The sequence below is a fragment of the Myripristis murdjan genome, chromosome 14 (assembly GCF_902150065.1).
Source record: "Myripristis murdjan chromosome 14, fMyrMur1.1, whole genome shotgun sequence".
Taxonomy (NCBI): Eukaryota; Metazoa; Chordata; class Actinopteri; order Holocentriformes; family Holocentridae; genus Myripristis; species Myripristis murdjan.
In genome coordinates, this window is record NC_043993.1 from 15,133,066 (window position 1) to 15,152,124 (window position 19,059).

A 19,059-nucleotide genomic window follows, 5' to 3' on the forward strand; every position below is an offset into this window, starting at 1 on the left:
CGTTCACCAGAAGTTCAGTGTTGTGCGTGAATCCCTAACTGTTATCAGCAGGCCTGCCTCAGCTCAGTTCTCTAGGTTTCCAGGACAAATTCGAGTTCATCCACAATTAATGAGTGGGCCACATGTTAGGGTAATCTAATCAGACACAGAGCTCTGCACATGCTCATGTTTTATCCGGAGGGGGCCTGCAGAAAACAGGAAGCCGCTCTGAGGCAATGGAGTCAAGACAGTTTACTGACTCTCAATAGGAACAAAGACCTCTGCTAATTGTAGGTTAAATCTGAGATAAATGATAACACTTCCAGTAAGCACAGAGTCGGGATGAAATGATTGAGACCACATGGTGTTCATTCTAAAATTTGCTTATATTTTACTTATTACTGTAATTTACATTATTACATTATTACTAGATATGGTAACTTGATAGCATTTGCTTGATTGGATAATTTTTTTTGTACCACTGCAGTAATTATTGTGGGGGCCTCATTTTAGAGCCCTTGAAGACAGACATTTTATACATGTTGTCATCAAGACTGACACTGGGTTTGAGTTCTTCCTTGGGTCAGGCTCATTATACTTGCCTTGTATAGCATAAATTCATACAAGATAAGATGTCTATTTGGTTGGAGAGTAGACATGTTTCTTAAACTTAGTTATTAATGGCAAGTCTGAAAGACAATCAATGGGGCAAAGAGCAGAACATGTTCTTGTTTTTCTTTTATTACACAAATTTATACTTTATTTTGGGAAAAAACAATATGTTTTATAATGCATATGAACCTGTTATCAGTGGCTATGGTTATCTCAGCAATAGAGCACACTACTGGTGACAACTGATGTTTAAGCTGTGTGACTTGAGGATGTCATAGGTGAAATAAAAAAAAAAAAAAAACGAGTAGTTCAAAAAAGGGGAAAAAAAAAAAAAAAGTATGTTCCCTCACATGAATTTCTAAAACCCATTGATCAATTAACATGCAAAATGTACTCCCTTGCAGTATATTGAAGAATCTTTGGAAAATTCTCTGCACAAAATACTTTGAAGACACAGACCAGCTCTTGCATCAACACAGAGGAGCAGGTGCTGCAGAACCTACCCAGGATTTGTGGTGTCCTGCCACCACCAGGACACCAATTATTCGGTTACCATAATTGTTACCAGATACAAAATTGGATGAGTACATTGTTATGCAGGAAGTACAGGAGGCAATCTGTAGCGCCGCATGAGCAGACAGAGCTGTAGCACAACTATACGACATCAGTCTATCAACGCAAAGTTTATCTCGACCAAGATGAGTGTCAACAGGTCAGAAGAGGTTGGGGTAGAATCTCAGACCCTCAACAGAGTCGTCTCTACACAGGTGGCCCATTTTCTCAGCGAGCAGCAACCTGGAGATGAGGAGGGAAGAGACAGATGGAGACAGTAAGTAAACATGAGGGAATATCATGTGCAGCAACAGAGGAGCTGAAAAAACTGAGATACGGCAAAGGAGCATGTGCTTTTCATATCGTCTTTCTCACAATAATGAGCACTAACATGTTATGGCATTTCAACGGTATACTGTTTGTTTAATTGTCCTTCAGTAGTAACTACAGACAATATTAAAAATCTTTTTTTTTTTTTTTTATAAAAGGAACGACAGAATAACCTCCTTTATACTGGAAGGAAGACATGAACAGGCCAAAATCCAGTATTCAAAAAAAGGCACATATTGGCCAATTTATCAATAAAGCAATAAACTGGTCTAATCCTACAACATACCGCTCTTTGGATAGAAGGACAGAGAGACCCAATAGCTTTGCAAACTCCTCCGCCGTCAATGAGCCTTTCTCTGATACCTGTAGAAAGAGACAGATAGAAAGAGAGAGAGAAACTAAGACCTCAGGCACCACCTGTGGCTCATCTTTTCGAATTTTCCGGAGATATGTGTCCAAGATAACCAAATATGTTGTTTGATCAAACCGAGGCATGACCACATGACTGTCAGTGTAATGTTTGTAATGTTAGAGCTTACATTGTCCAAGGCTGAGGCTATCATTTCCTCCTCACTGTGAGACTGCAGCTGGACCACCATCACACCGCTGTCAAACACACGCAACCTGCGAAGACAACAAGACAAATGGAGAGGGAGTGAGGGGGTGGTGGTGGGAATGATAGAGGCCAAAAAGTGGGGGGATTTAAAATGGAGTGACAACTTTTTTGTTCGATTGGAATTGATTTTACCCTGGACAGCCTGGTTTGAAAAGATATTTTGGAATGTATTAGGAATGTATTATGTACTAAATGACATACCTGAACACTGACACATAGATTCAGAGAGATGAGATTAAAATATAATTTTAAAATAATCACTCATGCATTTTTGTATTATCATGTCTAGTAAATCAACTGTAGTGAAATTAAACTATTCTTTGTTTTGCTGTGGAATAAGACCCTCAAAGACCCCTGGAAGTCACCGGAGCCCACTTTGAAAACTGCACTTGACTACGCCGGCACAGTAAGGACAGTAACCAGTTTAGGGGGGGTAACAGGACCAGCTTGGTAGGGAAACAGGGAAGCAGGCCAGTGTTTCTTTTGAAACTCTGGAAAGTGACAGGAAATGACACAGCTGCAGCGGGTTAGACACCACCTCCAACAACAGGAAGTCAGGCAGGAAGCGCCTGACCGATTCCTCTGTAAAGCAGTCGCCAACCCGGCCCTTAACTGTATTCCTCTAAAATCCGCACATACACTGGCCTACACGCAAACGCACGCATATAAGCATTTATCCGCATGCACAGCAAAATCAAAGGTGCACCCACCTCAGTGGCAGCTTCAGTGACTCAAACATCTTGCACGCGTTCACCAAATCTTCTGGAGATAATAGCTGAGGAGGGGGAGAGGGTGGGGAAATGATTAGAAAATGCTAGACTAACAGCATCTGTATGAAAAAAAAAGCAACCTCAGTATCTGACAGGACACTAAAAACACTCATGTGCAATGTGATTACACAAATGGCAGACACTTTGTGCTGAGTTCCATGCCAGTTTGAATAAACACGCAGAGACATGCTCATTAAAGCATGTGTGTTTGTGTGTGTGTGTGTGTGTGTGTGTGTGTGTGTGTGTGTGTGTGTGTGCCTTACTTCCATCCCTCTGGCTCGGTTGACAAGACAGTACACTTCTGTGAGAGCCATCATGCCCCCACGCTCCTGACAGACAATAACAGAAAGTGAGAATACAAAAAAAGAAAATTAGGTGGTGACTGAGAGGAGTGTATTATCTTTGTGAGTATAAATTTAACAGCTGAGTAGATGAAGAGATACTCAAAATCATGTACTCAAAGCAGACATAATACACACAATTTCTTTCTTTTGTTTTTAAAGATTTCTTTTGGGGGTAATTTCTGCTTTTTGCTTGACATTGATAATTTCAATCATGAAAACATACACTGACACAGGCACACACACACACACACACACCTCCAGAGGGGCCTGTAGCATATCTCCCAGTTGTTTGGCCAGTTGCATGTGGTAGTGTGTGCCGGAGCCATGTGTTTCCCTGGTCACAGGGTTAGCAATACCCATGCTCAGCAGGTAGGACTTAAACCGGATTGTCTATAAGGGAGGATGATCTTGTTAATAATAAAAACAAACAAACAAACAAAAACACATGAAAACCAAGATATGGGGATTTGAGGGGAGAGATTACATTGCCTAAGGGCAGCACTGTCGTCTACTTTGTAATGTTTCTTTCAGCAGTAAACCAAATATGTGCTCAGGACGTTAGCTAGTCACATCCAACATTATTCCATTCTAATGTGGACCGAAATAGGAGGCAGCGTGCAGATACTAAAACAGACCATCCTCTACTCTGCAAAGACCTTTATATGGAGTCTTGTTCTGGAAATCACATGAACCAAGTGTGGAGAAACAGCATTGACAGCCTGTGAAGTAGTCGCTACTTTGGTCACAGATTAGTCACAGATTATGCTGTTTGGAGTAATTTCATGGTCATTTGCCCTATTTGGAATTTAAAAACAAACAAACAACAAAAAAAACAGTTGCAGGTCACCTCAAGTCTTTTGGAAAAGAGTAATATGACACAGTGCAAGCAAACTGGCCATAAGAATGGGCAGATAATGACCAAATTTTCATTTCTGGGTGAATTAACTAATGACCCTTGACCCTGGATGTGAAAGGTGGTAGGTGATGGTCCAGTGGGGCTGAAGAGGATTACTTGGGTTTTTTTTACCATTAAGTGCAGGTATTGTTATGTGTAATGGCAAAGTTTGCTCACTGCTTTCCTGATAACACAGACAAAGTTCTTACCTCATCCTCTGTGATGTCCCCCTGCTTGTCTTTGATCTTGTTCGCTATGGATCTGGACAGCTCCACCATCTCTTTAGCCTGTTGGAGAGGACACTCACTCAGAGGACTTCAGGGTAAGAGGAACCCAGAGAGGTCATTCAGTGCTTTGTAAATCAACAATTATGCCAAAATGTTAAAAGATGACAGAGCAAGTGTTTTTTTTTTTACCTTCACCATCAGCTTACTGAGGTCCTCAAAGGCCTAAAGAAGAGAAACCAAATGAGAAATAGAGCAAATATTTTCAAAATCAAAATAACCCACAAAAACTTCTGTCATTCCATAAACTCCCTGCTCCTCCCTCTTTTCTGTGGCTTATGTCAAAATTACACATTTTCCCCTCTCCTCCCCTTTTTGCTATTCATGAAGCCAAATATGTGGAGAATTTGATTCAATTTCACTGATATTACAGACAGACAATAAATTATCTACTAATTACTATCTCATAAGACAACCTTGTTATTCCTTTTATGGTGTTTTCATGTGTTTTCATGTTTTCACGTGTCTTGTATTATATAAGCTCATAGACAACTTTAAGTTCAACACAACATTTATCTAAACGTTTACTAACTACTTTTATTGAGAGTGTTATGTTTTATGAAGTAATTTACTCTTTACGCATAACCTTGCAGACATCCCTGACCCCATATGGAAATGAAATGACACTGAGTGATTATTTGTTGGTATATTTCCATTGTAATAAGCAGTTACTAAACTATGGCACAACTGACATCACAAGATTCTGTATTCTCACTGAGACAGTCTCTTCCCAATTAATTTTAGTTATAAGAGCTCTGGAGCAAAAGAAATAGCTTGCCATTTTCTTAAGAGTGGTAAAAAAATAAATAAATATTCATCACAGGTCCAACACACACACAAAACCAGGAAGCCTTTGAATGGCACATCACTCAGATGTCTACAAACAGAGCCTCCCATGGAGCAGAAAGGGAAAAAAACAGGTTCTGTGGAGGCTGAGGTAAGGGTTGGAACACAGCCGTGTTTTTAATTTACTTGCTATAATAATTCATAACATGCTGTGTTAAAACATTACCGCCCAAACTGACCGCTCCATCAATATCAAACTGACCACCCAAACTGACCGCTCTCATTTTCAGGCATTGTCTGTTTGCATTACCTCAGAAATGTTTTTGTCTGTTTCTTTCCTCCTCTCTTCTATCTTCCTCTCAATGCCGACAATCCCAACTGCACGTGTCCTTCCTGCCTGTATGACCACGGAGGGAGGGAAAACATGTATTTCAAGTACAGCTCTATTGAAGCAACACAAAAGATATACAAACATGACTCTGTCCTAGCACACACACACACACATAAACATAAGTCAGAAAAATTACACTGACTCAAACATATACAAAAGTTTGAATAGGGTAAGAAGGGCAAGGAAAGACAAACAGGATGGAAGGAAAAAATATGGTCAACTGTGGCCAAGCTGCACATAAACTGATAACCATCTTAGCAACCATCAACAAAACAGAGTTGTAAGCTATTTGGAGGCATACAATCTAACCTGGGTGAATTATCTATGCAGAAAAAAGACTACACAGTGACTTGTAATGTCTTAGCTGCAGATTATTTTACACTTGGTGTGAGTGTTGTACTCCACCAATTGAGCTGAACATGTTTGTGGAATTAGATATCAAGGACTGCGGTGGAAAGACAAACAATACATGTACTGATGTTGTATCTTTTTTGAGAAACCCTGGGGGGAAAAAATCACAATGGAGGCTTATATATAGGTCTATTATCCTGTTAACTGCTAAGTTTGATTATACAGTAGCAATACTGCCATCGTGTGGACACAACTCACAAAACTTGCTGAAAACAGAATCTACTGATTCCCCATGAAGCAGTGGAACGGCAAAAGTTTGAGCTGGATGTGGATGATGTGCTTCTAACCTGAGCTCCTGTTGCTGTGGGAATGGGCTGTGACACCGGTGTGTTCTCCCATCTCTTCTGTGTCATCTCCTCTGTTAGCCTCCTGAAGAACTGCAAACATATGACGCCACATTGGCTCCGGGCAAAAAAAGACACAAAGGCAATACTCTATCTGGATTCATTATAGTCTACACAACACTATACAAAAGTTAATGATGCACTACTGTTAGTACAAAAGAGGAATGGAAAAAGTTTATTTGTCTATGAAAGTGATTACCTCAATCTGCCCATGTTCTTTGAAGGATAGTTTGATGTAGGAGAACTTGCTCTGCTGGTATGGACCTGGCTCCTTGTTGGCAGGTGCTGGGTGCAGGTGAATAACTATCTTTGCGCTAAAGAGTGACAAATGGTAACAATGAGTTTATTTTTTCCCTCTGCAGCCAGCAAAATTATGTCTATCATGGGAGATTTAATACAAGTGTAGGGCAGGAATGTACTCCAAGGTTAGTGAGGTGCCTATTCCAAAAGAAACACAGTGTATTGTAGGCCTACTCGCTGACACTGACCTCTTTCCTATTCCTGCAGCCTGCTCCTCGAAGAAGATGATCTGTGACAGCGGTATGGCAATGCAGCATTCCTACAGACAGCAGGAGAAACACAGAAAAGCGCAGAGAGTTTACCAGTTTAGCAGAGTTATTGCATTTGGTTTAAAGACTTTGTGTAAATGTTCTTGGTTGCTGCAGCGGCTCTGTAGCGTCTTCTCGAGGACAGGTTTATGAATTCTTTCAAGAGGGGATGAACAGGATCGGCCAAAACTTGTCTGGCTTTTTGTTTCACCAGCATTTGATATATACAACCCAAGTGTCTCTGCTCTTTCCCAATAATTTTACCGACCATGTTTCCTGATTAGATACAAACGCTGCAAGGCTTTTTGAAAGATGTGTTTTGCGTTGGCTATAAAACTTAAAATGCCATCAAAAAAGGTTCATAGACATTTAAACTCCTCTACTGCTTCAACAAAATTTACCAATCATATATCAAATTAGTAAACTAAGACGCCACCTCTCATAATCAGAATCAGACTCAGAAATTGATCTCCATGGGGAAACTGGATCAGCTGCAGTTGCTGTAATTCTCAAAAGAAGAGTTAAACTCATACTAGAAAAAGAAATAAGAAATATAAACATATGTGCCTTAGAAATTAGTTTAAAAAAAGAAAGAAAGAAAGAAAGAAAAGAAGAACTATAAGAATGTGCATTATACATAAATATGTGCATTAGTACTCCTTGTGCATTAATCATAGTCATAAAAAAATGTGCATTATGTTTAAATATGTGCATTACTGCTAAAAATGATGACAACAAATACTGCAGAAATAAGAAACTAAGCATCACGGTCGCTGCCTCTTACATGATTCTTGAGGTCCCTCCAGATGAGCCGGTGTGTGCTCAGCAAAGCGACTCCAACGTCCAGCTTGGCCTGGTGCAGGGACACAAACTTCTGTTATGTTTTACATCTCCAAACCTGCAAGGCACTCTACACTTCCTGTGTTGTTGTTGTTTTAGCTTACGCTTTACCTTTAGCGCCACAGTCTGTTGGTGGAGATTCTCTATTTGAATTTTACTTTATAGTTGGCATACAGTGGAGTGGTTTTGTTGTTAATATGTCTACAGTGACAGTGTAGTGCTAGCTTAGCTGTTAGCAAACACAGTTGTACCTTATCGTCGCCGTCATACAGTTTGACACCTCGCTGCTGGATCACTAATGTTTCGTTTATCTCCAGGAGTCCGTTTGACCATGAAAACCGGTCCATTTTTTACTGTTCCGAGGATTTACTCCTTATTCTCATTTCCTCCTCCTCCTTCTCCTACTTCTTCCTCTTCTTCTTTAGTGTTTATTGGCGGTTGGCGAGCATTATTCCCATTTCCTGCTGCGGTGACACATTTTATGTTTACTTCCTGTACAGTGTCCAAATATGAGCCTGATGCTGCCTGCAGAAAAATACCAAAATGGAATGGTAAAGAATGAAAACAGAGACAAATCAATTAATCGTTCAGTTTAATAAAATGAATGGTCTGAACTATAACATTCACCCAAGCAAACTGTAATTTAGTCATAGCAAGAATGGTGGTGTTTTTTTGTTTGTTTTTTGTTAACCAGCAGCCCCGGTGGGGTCCTGTCCACCAGTGTTGACGTTACCAGCGCCAGCTGTCAGTGGAAGCTAGCCGCCTTGCTATTTTTCCTCGCGTGTTATTTTTCGACTTTCATGTAGTTTTACATTTTTCGATTTTCTGTAGTAATCTTCACTAGTATTGAATGTGCTCTCTGCTCAAATGAACCGATTTCCAAATATTTCCGCGTTTATTCCAGTCTCCCTTTGTTAGGATGGATGTCAAACTTAGCTAACTTAGCTGTAGCTCGCTAGCTTGTTGTTAGCTGCACACAGCAATCTGGTGCAGCCACTTTTTGCATTGCAGTCTAACAGCCTCTCTTGTGTGGAAGTCCTTGTTCACGGAAGTAAAAGTTTTAAACTGCAGATACAAAGGGCTCAAACACAGAACATGCTGCTTTTTTGTCCACATGACCGTGTACTGCCAACAAGCCGGTTTACAACGTTATGCCTCTGCAGCATTATAACGTTAGAGCAGTAGGTCTCTGTCCGCTTTAGAGCAACCTGCATGAAGTGTGTCTCAAACATCTAGCTAATTCATTGTACTAACAAGATATTTACCAAGTACACTCTATTATAGTTGTATTATTTGCCGGAGGGCAGCGTTAGCTCAGAGCTAGTCTTCAAACATGGATAAGAAATCATTTGACATCGTCTTGGACGAAATCAGAAAGGTGAGAAATGTGTCATTCTGGATTTTGACTTAGCTTCCTGTTTGCTTCAGCCTCAACCATTTTGGTGATCATTCTGAGGTGATATTTGTTTTGTGTTGCAGTGTGTGCTGACCGATCAGCGGATCAAAGCCATAGAGCAGGTGCACGGCTATTTCTCCAGCGAGCAGGTAAACCTGAACATCAGCACCCTAATGTACTGTTTTGATATGTATTAGATTCTTAAGTATTGTGATTGTAAAGGTATCGTGATCTGATATTACAATTTATTGCAATTTTTGTTTTTTGAATTATTCTCCAGTTTGTGGATATAAAGTTTCAAGAAGCTCTGATTATCCGAAAAGTCACAGTGGGTCATTTTACACAGTGATGTCAAGTTAAGACAATGGTCTCACTACAATTAATGAAATGGGAAATATCAGGGCTGGGCAATAAATGATCTGATAAGTTTAACAATAAAATATTCCACGATAACGATGATATCCTTAGGAGATTTATTTTTGCTATAGTGAGCCTGTTTCCCCCCACGACACGAACAGCCAATTGTACAGCAGAGAAACCAAAATATGGTGTGACTGGTTGAAGTGTGTTTACAGGCCCTCCCCCACTACCTGTATGGAGTAGCCTAACATTACTCAGCAAAAAATGAGCTGCAGGAGCGAATCTGAGTCCAGGGAAACTGACACCAAAGATGAAGGAATTGTACCAAAGGAAGGACATTCCACTTTGGTTATTTGGAAATGGTGCGGCTGCAGAACACAGGCCAGCATTAGGTGCAGATTATGTCGGCGACCAGAACTGCATGGGATTAGCATGAGGTGGGCATGTCTGCAAAGAGGAGACCCCTGGGTGTCAGAGGTCAAGGGACCCCGATGAAAATGGCAGTTTTTCCCTTATTTTTCCTTTGGTACCAACAGAAATGCGATACTGAAGTGAATCATTTTTTATCCCACCCAAGGAGTTTGCCAGTCTGAGTGTTTTCTGAGAACAATTGCAAACCCTTCAACTGTAATACATCAGCGGACACCTTGGACAATGCATGAATGCATGGCCTTGAAAGTATTATTTATTAAAAAAGAAAAAACAAATCCAGATTAAGCAGTACATCTTGGAATGTCTTATGTCAATACTTCATATCCTGAAGAAAATTAGGATGGAAACAGATTTAAAATGTGCTGATTTCACCATGACACCATGACTTGCCATGATTGTGCATAAAGTTAGACATCAAGTTATACCAGTGTCATGTTTTACCCGACAACATGACAATTAATATCGTGAAATGTTAATCAGAGTTCTCTGTGACTAATGAGTGAACACATTTTTAATGATGTAATTCTCTGGATTTTTTTTGTTTGTTTGTTTGTTTTTTCCTTGTTAATAGTGTTGTCAAGCCAGACAAAGGTGTGCTTATAAAATTTCAAGGAGCGAGATCAAATGGTGCAGGGGGTGCTTTTTAAAATTTGGCTGAAAACAAGTTTCACTCCTCAAGATCTTACATCTTGAGATCAGTGCCTCTGTGTAGTGTGACTGTGAGGTGTAACCCCATATCTGATGTCTGCAGGTGATAGAAATACTCAAGTACTTCTCATGGGCAGAGCCTCAAATCAAAGCAGTAAAGGCGCTTCAACATGTGAGTAACAGCTGCTCCCATTATTGGTGGATGAATCTCTCTATTTTACATTGTTTTATTTATCTATGTTGTGTTTCAAAATCAGTAAAATAAATAGAAGCTATAAAAACAGAATAAAGCTACTGAATAATAACTTAATGTTTGCAATCTAACATACCATTGGCAACAAAACTGTCCAAAATACAGTAATGGGCTAATTTATTAATATCTCCTTAATGCTTTTTCTTCTTTTACCCAAGAAAATGGTTGCAATCCCTACAACCAAAGTTGCCAATATCCTGAACTGCTTCACCTTCTCGAAGGACAGACTGGTTGTCTTGGAATTAATAGCTCTGTAAGTAAATTTTACAACTTGTCTTAGCTCACTGGAATATTCTCCAGATGTTTGAACTCAAAATCTCTACACTTGGATCTTGACTCATTCAGTTAGCAGATTTTTGGAGTAATTGGTTGCCTGATGATTGATGGATCTTCTTTTTTTTTTTTTTTTTTTTTTTAAACAAACAGCAATATCTCAGATGCTCAAAATTACCGTCCTGTGGAGGATCTGTTCCGCATTCACTTGTCTGAGAAGAAGCGAGCCCGTCGGATACTGGAGCAGGTAAATAAAATGCACACAGGCACAAGTCAGGTTATCAGTTATTTGTTACAACCCCCTTAACCCTCCTATTATGTTTGGGGTCAATTTGACCCCAGCCAATGTTTGACGTCTCTAAATGAATGATTAACATATTTTTTTTTTGCTTCATATTTAATGAGTGTTCCTAATGTAATGGGCACTACCTGGTAAAGATGAAATTGACATGATGATATGTTTTCAATGTCCTGTTCACACTTTGTAACGCATTGGTTATAAATAACAAAAATCTGTACTTAGAAATAATATAAAGCCACTAAAACACCAAAAATCAATATTTCTTTCCAATTTCAGATCAATCAGTGAGATTTTATGGTGATTTGCATATTTTTCCATCGTTGCATAATAGGAATTCTGGGTGTATAAATGGGGGTGGTGGGGAGTTATGTTTTATTCAAAGGGCTATTTAGGTCGTCAACAAAGAAACAAAGTACCTGACACATAAACTTTGGTAACAATTTTAGTTATAATAATTTTGTGGAAGTTTAAACTGCAGGGGTCAAATTGACCCCAAACATTAAAGATGTTCAAAAATGTGAACATAACAGGAGGGTTAATGCAAACCTGATTTAAATAATGAATGGATGAATGATAACTTAAACATTTCTCAGTTTGCCGTTATTGGCATTTTCAATTATTACTGTCTAACAAAGGTTATTTGTTATTATAAGTGATCAATAGACTGCACCTCTTCTTATTTATCAGTGCATGGACAGAATAAACCATTATCAATCAATAATCATTTGAATAAAAGTTATACAGCAACAGAGTGGAAACTGGGTGTCATCCAAAAATATTGAACCTATACCTGTATACATTGTGAAATACAGCTAAACATTTGATGTTTTTTTTTTTATTATTATTTTTAGTATTCAAAGTTGTTGCATTACATTTCTGTAGCTCACAGCATGTTTCCATTTTGAATTGCTTGTTTTTTTTAGGGAATTTGTGTTGGTGTGCATTTATTTGCATTGATAGAATAATGCTGATCATGAAAAAGTGAATTTTGAATTGCTGAATGCAGATATTTTCTAATTAGTAGCACAGGGCAACAGATTTAAAATGTGTGCTATTGTTAACAGTGTCTCTATATCTTAAATTCTGATGACATTTCAGATTTGTGTCCTCAGCCTGAATTGTGAATACTCTGAACATGCATGCATACATACACTCACACACACACAAACACACCTATCTACATACAGCGTTTCTTAAACCATACTACTGATGGCCACTGTGTTTGTCTCACCAGGTGTGTAAGGTTGGCTGCAAGGCTCCTGTAGCTATGATCTCCTCCTGTGGTATGATACCAGGGAATCCTTACCCCAAAGGCAGACCCAGCCTGGTTACTGGCACATTCCCTGTAAGTGTGTGTTTGTGCACAGACCTTTTTTCAAAGTATTGCAATCTAAAACTGCAGGATCTAACATTAGGGGCACACGTCAGAATGAAAGACCCCAATAAGTGAAAAAAAAAAAAAAAAAAAAAGAAAGAAAACTTTGATCTCGTTCAGTAAGTAGTATCTTAGATCAATGTCCCATCATGTAGATCTAGAACTGAATATTTCAAGAACAAAATCCATATCACACTGAGTAATGTTTATAGAAAAGTATGCTCAAGAGGAATTCAGGGACACATCAAAACGAATCATAAAGACTGGAACTTTAGGTTTACATGTAAAGGTATGTATATATTTTTGACATTTTCAGTCATTGACAGGCCATTGCAATCAGTAATGTAACAGATTCAGTTTTGTGCACAAATAGTAGGTACAGTAGAGTCATCAGTTAAAGTAAGCCCTTAAGCTAGCTGCACGGAAACAGATGTAATTGAATTGTAATTTGAAAAGGTATTTGATCAACATTTGTATTAAATTTTCAAACTGAATGTACAAGTGCATACAAGAAAAGTAGACTGGATTGTAATAGACACAGTTAGTACTTGTGGGTCCCTTGGAGTTTCATTGGAAAGGATTGTCAACCAACAATGAGATTTGCAATTGAGCTCCTGAATTTTGGATTTCACATATTCCCAATAAGGATGACCAACAAAGAACATGTTTTGTTTGTGATCAAAGGGAATCTTTCCTGTAAAGAAAGAAGGAGAGAAGAAAGATGACAATCCGAACAATATGGACGGGAAAGGAATTGCTGCCCGGATCATTGGACCGTTCAAACCCGTAAGCACTACAGTGGGCACCATTTGAATGGTCGAGGAGGTAGTTGTGGCAGGATGGCCGGGAGGATTCTCATGACCGAGTGGCAGTGACGTGGTCTCACCTGACTAATTACTTCACACCCACATAACTAAAGCTCCAACCTATATGTTGTGAAACATCATATAAGCTTATGATAAGCCACACGTAGAGCAGTAGTTGGTGGTAAGATAAGTACAATATAGGTGGTGCACACTGTTATGTAAACACTGTAAAATATATCATACCTAGTAAGGTTTGGGGACACCCTTTGCCCTCAGATATTGCCCTTTGCCCTCAGGATATTGAACCAGGACAAAAATCTGTACTTGCCACCTCTCACTTGGCTGTTTGTGTTCCAGTCCTCCCAACCCCCACAAGGCTCCAAAAATGTTTATGTTTGGTAGCTTTTTTAAGCAGAATTGATTGTTTGATCAACAAATAAAGTGTTTGATATCTTCTTTTTTCATATTGTTTCTCTAGTTTCCTTCAAGCTACAACCCTCATCGGCCAGTGCCCTACCCTATACCACCGTGCCGACCCCATGCTACCATCGCACCAAGTAAGAAACAATATAAACACACACACACACACACACTCAGGCACACTTTAAAGACAAATGAGGATTTAATACCACTCAAATTCATTCGTGTAATGCCACTGAATGTTAGTATTGATGTTTTGAGTGGCACTAGGTAGAGTGAGGAGTGTTTATGACAATGTTTTTATCTCCACTGCCATCTGAGCCTGGTTAAGGTACGGTTAGTGCTGGGGTGTATAGTGTGTGCATGTGTGTGGAGGGATCTGTTAATATCTGCGACTGCTACTCAGGTGCGTACAACAACGCAGGCCTTGTATCTGTGGGAGGGGTGATAACGGCCAGCGTGCCCCCACCCCCCTACTGCGCCACCCACAAAGTAGCAGGTATGATATGTTGGCAATATCTGTGTGTGTGTGCTGTGTGACAGCAAATCGACACTTCTTGAAGCTTGCTGCCTAACTACCTGGCATGTCGCTTAACTGCGCTTCTCCACTGTGATGCCTTAATGAGGTGAAGAATGCCCAAATGCTTTTCAGTACTGTTTGAGTAGAAGTAGGTTTTGGTGGGCTGTGCAAACATAGCTCTTTGTTTGCTTGGACTGGGAATAATTTCAAACTAATGTCATTAATCTTTTTCTCTGTCTCTGGAATCATGCTTGAAGCCATATATGCTCTGTAGCTGTTTTATTGGCCCTGTGCAGTCATTTAACATGCATTGCTTGGAATAACTTATTGATTGGAAGTGCTATCTTGCCAGTTTTCACAATTGAAATACATCTTTTAGGACCTTTGGGGAGATCTGTTGTCATAAGCTTTAAAAAATATGGCCAAAAATGTCCTGAGTCCAAATAAGAACATTGTGATTTGTAGACAAGCTGGAAGTTGATTTGAGCTTTCCCAAAGATTTTTTTTTTTTCAACGTTTCCCCAAAGGTAAGAGGAAGACATATTCCAATCTTGAAAATTGTCAGAATTTTTGTTGTAATATTGTGCACGCAGGGAAGCTCTCTGGCTATTCCTCCTCGCTCTGTCTCTCATCCTTTTTAGATGTGATGGATTGCTCTCTTTCACTCTGTTGGGGCCTATTCCACCCTCTGTCTTGGAATGTACTTTGGTTTTAACAATAACACTGTTGATCTGCAAAACCAAACATCAGAATTTCGCAATTATTTTGATATCTTTTTTTTTTCTTTCTTTTTTTTTTTTTAAATGCATTTCACATTTTCTTCTGACTTGATTCTCACCACATCGGATTTTTATCATCACCAGGTTAGATTTATTTCACCGACTCTGATCTTTCTCTCCCTTCAGGCTACACCAAACCTGGAAACACACAGAACACCACGCCTGGAGTCAACAGTGGGCCGCTCCTGATTCCTCATGGATCCACACCTTCTACACCCATCCCTCCCCAAGCTTCTCCTGCTCAGCCCCCTTCTTCCACCCCCATCACACCCGTTTTCCCTGGCATGGTGCCCTCACAGAACCCGAGTGCCCCCTCTCCATCTCCTGCTCCATCCCCGTCCGTCATCAAAGCAGGCCCGCCAACCCCAAGTGGCCACGCTACGCCTATACCCTCATCTGTTATCAAAGCCCACACACCCTCAGGCACCCCTTGTGGAACTCCTGCCCCGAATGCTGGGGCCTTCTCTTCTTCCCCCTTCCACGCTGCCCTATCCCGGCCAGGCACCCCTGCTACCTCACGGAGCGGCCCAGACCCACTACCTCAGACGAACTCCATGGGCCCAATTCAGCAGAAGGGTTTCTCCCAATCCACAGATCCCCACTCGGGACCTGCCTTCCCTGGCATGCCCCCACAGCCAGGTAACCCCTCTGGGTCTGTGATCCGCAGTTACACCCCCTCTGGACCGTCATCTCTCACCCCTGGAGCCTCTACTCCTGTATTTCCAACCTCGTCAACCCCAGGCCCTAGCCCCAAACCCTCCCCAGCCCTTTCTACTCCGGGTCAGGCTGCCATGGGGCCTGCTGGAGCCCTCTATGCTGATCAGCAGCGTGCTGCCCTGAACAGGCACACAGGGGGTAGCAGCAGTGGCAGCAATAGCCCTGTGCCCTCTGCTTTCAAGGGCACTTCTCGCTCTGGCACACCCTCCGTCAGCTCTCTAGTGGTTTCAGGTTCCGCTCAGGCTGCTCTGGCACGTTCCTTGGGTCTTTCTCATCCTTCAGGTTCCCCTCAAGGCTCCCTCCCAAGTCCTGCTGCGATTGCAGGCCTCCAAGCTCTGTCCTCCAGCCCTGCTCCCTCTCATTACCCAGGCCTCGCCCCTTTCCCCTCACTTTCTTCCTCCACCATCCCGTCAACCATGCCCGCTATGGCTTCTACCACCAACATGTCTAACCACCCATCGACAACTATCTACCCAGGCCTGCCTCCCAGCGCAGCCCCCACTGCAGGCTCTCCATTCTTGGGTCTCACCTCTGCCCCCTCTATATTCCCAGGCCTGCCCCCTGGCCCTAGCCCTGCTGCCTTCCCAGGGTTGGGGGTTTCAGGAGGGCCTGGTGCTGCGAGCCCTGTGCTTTCCTCATTCATGGGACTACCAGGTGCCACTGCATCTACGGTAGCATCGGTTGCACCTCTGCAGGCAGCAGCAGCGGCTGCAGCTGCAGCAGCAGCTGGGGTGCCGTCATCGTCACCAGTTCTACCAGGGTTTGCATCTGCCTTCAGCTCCAACTTCCAGCCTGGGTATGTGCTCCAGTTGTGTTAGCTGTTTTATTATTGCACCATCTCTCTTATCAATTTCCCACATGCTCGTTAAGTAGCTTTGTAAGATTTTCCACATTGAGCTTTAAGTGGATCTATTGCACCTACAGTGCAAAGTTCACTTGCACTTCTGAACAGCAGTGACTAAATTGTGGTTTGTATAGTCCCATTAACAATAATTATATATATAAAAATCCAAGTGAGGTGAATGTTGTTGGTTTGTCTGTCTAAAAGTTTGAAGTCATATGTCTCAGAGGGAGAATTTTTTTGCCAGCTGTAGCGATTTATGACCGCTATATATTTACTGTGTTATCTTATCAAAGACTAGGTGTTACAAGCATTAGCTTCACCTCCTGTTGACTTTTCCTATACTTAAGAGGTTGGAACATGGTGCCTTTAGTACAGGAAGTGTTTAAGGTACCAGGAATTTAAATTTGTAGAATATTGTAATATGATGGAGAAATTAAGATGGAAATGGTTGGGAATCGGTACAGTATCAGCAGAATATTGTATGTTTGTCTAGTCTGACAGTGTGCTGTGCTTTATGTTCCAGGTTGAGCAGTGGACTCCAGCCTCCAGGAAGTGGTGGGTTCCCCAGCTTGCTTTCCTTTCCTGCAGTGCCAGGCTTCTCTCCCTCTGCCTCCCCTGCGACCCTCAGTGGCCTCCACAACCCCGCCATGCAGTCTGCCCTGCTCCAGGTTGATACACACACACACACACATACACATTCAGGCAGAGGGACAGCATTTGAATGCCTTTTTGATAAGCGTTTGGCTATCACAGAAACACTCATGCTTTGTCTTGTTCCAGGCTCACCCTGCATCTGCCTTGGAGAACTTCCCTCCTCAGCCCAATGGGTTCACCAACTACCCTCCAGGCCCAGGAAACCCCTTCCCCTTACAGCCCGGCTTGCACTCTCAGCTGGGCTGGCAGTGAAAATATCCGCACACAGATAGCGTGTTCTCCAGCCATTAAGGCTTTGAAACATTAACATAAACGTTTAGCCCTATCTTACTCTCCGCTCTGTCCCCCTCAGCAGCACTCAGCACACATTTGCTTGACCTAAACTTAACCCATGCAGGAAACAGGACAGTGGGGTGAAGAGTTTTAATTCTCTGTCTATCACAGACAGAATATGTATACTATGAGGAACACTACAGTGAAAACAGCAAGAAAATGTGCGTTTTTAGTGTGGTACATGTTAGTTATAATGCCCATAGTGTACAATTATTAGTTTTAGTTGTTGTTAGGTTCAGTTTTGGAGGTAGACATTTACTTTTTAACATTAGCCGTACTTGGCTGTTTTTAATCACGTGAATAATTGTATATTAGTGAATTAAGTGACTATGCTAATTTTAATAGAAAATACATGAACTTGTGATGAATTGACCACATTTAGCGTCCCTTATCTAATCCCATTGGAAATGACATATTTATCATGTTGATTGACCTGTTGATGCAAATCAAATGTTATATTTTTTTTTCTCCTGACTCATGACATATTGAGCTTCATGGGGCAGTTACATTCTGACGTGGGTATACAGTATATGCTTTTTAATACTTGCTGTGGAGTGGGAGGGGATGTTTTCGACAAAGCTTGTATTTGGCAGTTACACTCATGTCTGTGTCATTTTAACTGATTATATATGTGACTCAGAAATTTACTGTGACTTTTTTTGTATGTTTACAAAGTTATTTTGACGACTGTGACACTGCTAGTACTGTAATTGCAGTATTTGAGTATACATATGCTGGCTTATATGTTTATGGGAACAACTCACAGCATTGTGTGTCAGTCAGTGTACTGACTTCAGATGCCATACGGCTGTATCCTTGAATGATGCTCAGCAGCATGGTTAAAAAAACAAAACAAAACAAAAAAAAAAACTCCAAATTTACTTTAAATAATGTGCACTCCAATATTTACTCTGTCTTACACGGGTTCACTTGCAGTTGCTTTATTGTTTGAGAATAATAGACATTTTGTTTTGTTAGACTGTCTTGTGTTGGTCTTTATTTCCACTTGCACCTTCATCTATCACGGTGTCAACCCTAACCGGTTGATGATTCTTTTGGCTGTGTGAGTGAGGCCAGGGAAGTACACAATTGCTCCTCTAATATGCTCTGTCTAAAGTGATTTATTGGGTCGGATATCATTTGTGTCAGGTGTGTGTGTCTCAAGTAAAGGTACAAGGGTTGGACAAAACAGCAAAAGGGTCACATGAAAATGTACTTAGATGGATTTAATGCACAATTACAAAGG

The 19,059-nt window shown here is 41.0% G+C and overlaps 2 protein-coding genes across 3 annotated transcripts; one reads left to right on the forward strand and one right to left on the reverse strand.

The window, feature by feature from the left end:
• Positions 1-704: 704 nt before the first annotated feature.
• vps36 (vacuolar protein sorting 36 homolog) lies at positions 705-8,166 on the reverse strand. The gene is made up of 14 exons (XM_030068346.1): positions 7,954-8,166; positions 7,647-7,715; positions 6,803-6,873; positions 6,514-6,628; positions 6,258-6,347; positions 5,479-5,565; positions 4,515-4,547; positions 4,308-4,385; positions 3,459-3,593; positions 3,123-3,188; positions 2,800-2,864; positions 2,013-2,097; positions 1,760-1,836; positions 705-1,386 (listed from the first exon to the last, which is right to left on the reverse strand). The coding sequence occupies exons 1-14, from the start codon at positions 8,047-8,049 to the stop codon at positions 1,305-1,307; spliced, it is 1,149 nt and encodes a 382-aa protein (XP_029924206.1). The 5' UTR covers positions 8,050-8,166; the 3' UTR covers positions 705-1,304.
• A 264-nt stretch (positions 8,167-8,430) lies between these two features.
• On the forward strand, positions 8,431-18,792 carry proser1 (proline and serine rich 1). Of its 2 annotated transcripts, XM_030068344.1 has the most exons (12): positions 8,431-9,080; positions 9,182-9,247; positions 10,642-10,710; positions 10,950-11,044; positions 11,218-11,311; positions 12,600-12,710; positions 13,425-13,526; positions 14,025-14,103; positions 14,373-14,465; positions 15,392-16,778; positions 17,350-17,494; positions 17,607-18,792. In XM_030068344.1, the coding sequence occupies exons 1-12, from the start codon at positions 9,036-9,038 to the stop codon at positions 17,730-17,732; spliced, it is 2,412 nt and encodes an 803-aa protein (XP_029924204.1). In that variant the 5' UTR covers positions 8,431-9,035; the 3' UTR covers positions 17,733-18,792. The 2 variants fall into 2 exon arrangements, with proteins under 2 accessions (XP_029924204.1, XP_029924205.1); XM_030068345.1 differs by lacking the exon at positions 14,373-14,465.
• Positions 18,793-19,059: the final 267 nt, after the last annotated feature.

Excerpts from the sequence above, each read along its gene's own strand:
- vps36 (XM_030068346.1), bottom strand. The coding sequence starts at position 8,049 with ATGGACCGGTTTTCATGGTCAAACGGACTCCTGGAGATAAACGAAACA. Across the intron at positions 4,386-4,514 it reads TCAGTAAGCTGATGGTGAAG|GCTAAAGAGATGGTGGAGCT; the intron begins GTAAAAAAAAAA and ends CCTCTCCAACAG. Across the intron at positions 1,387-1,759 it reads GTCCTTCTATCCAAAGAGCG|GTTGCTGCTCGCTGAGAAAA; the intron begins GTATGTTGTAGG and ends CCTCATCTCCAG.
- proser1 (XM_030068344.1), top strand. The coding sequence starts at position 9,036 with ATGGATAAGAAATCATTTGACATCGTCTTGGACGAAATCAGAAAG. Across the intron at positions 11,312-12,599 it reads CCCGTCGGATACTGGAGCAG|GTGTGTAAGGTTGGCTGCAA; the intron begins GTAAATAAAATG and ends TTGTCTCACCAG. Across the intron at positions 14,104-14,372 it reads CCATGCTACCATCGCACCAA|GTGCGTACAACAACGCAGGC; the intron begins GTAAGAAACAAT and ends ACTGCTACTCAG.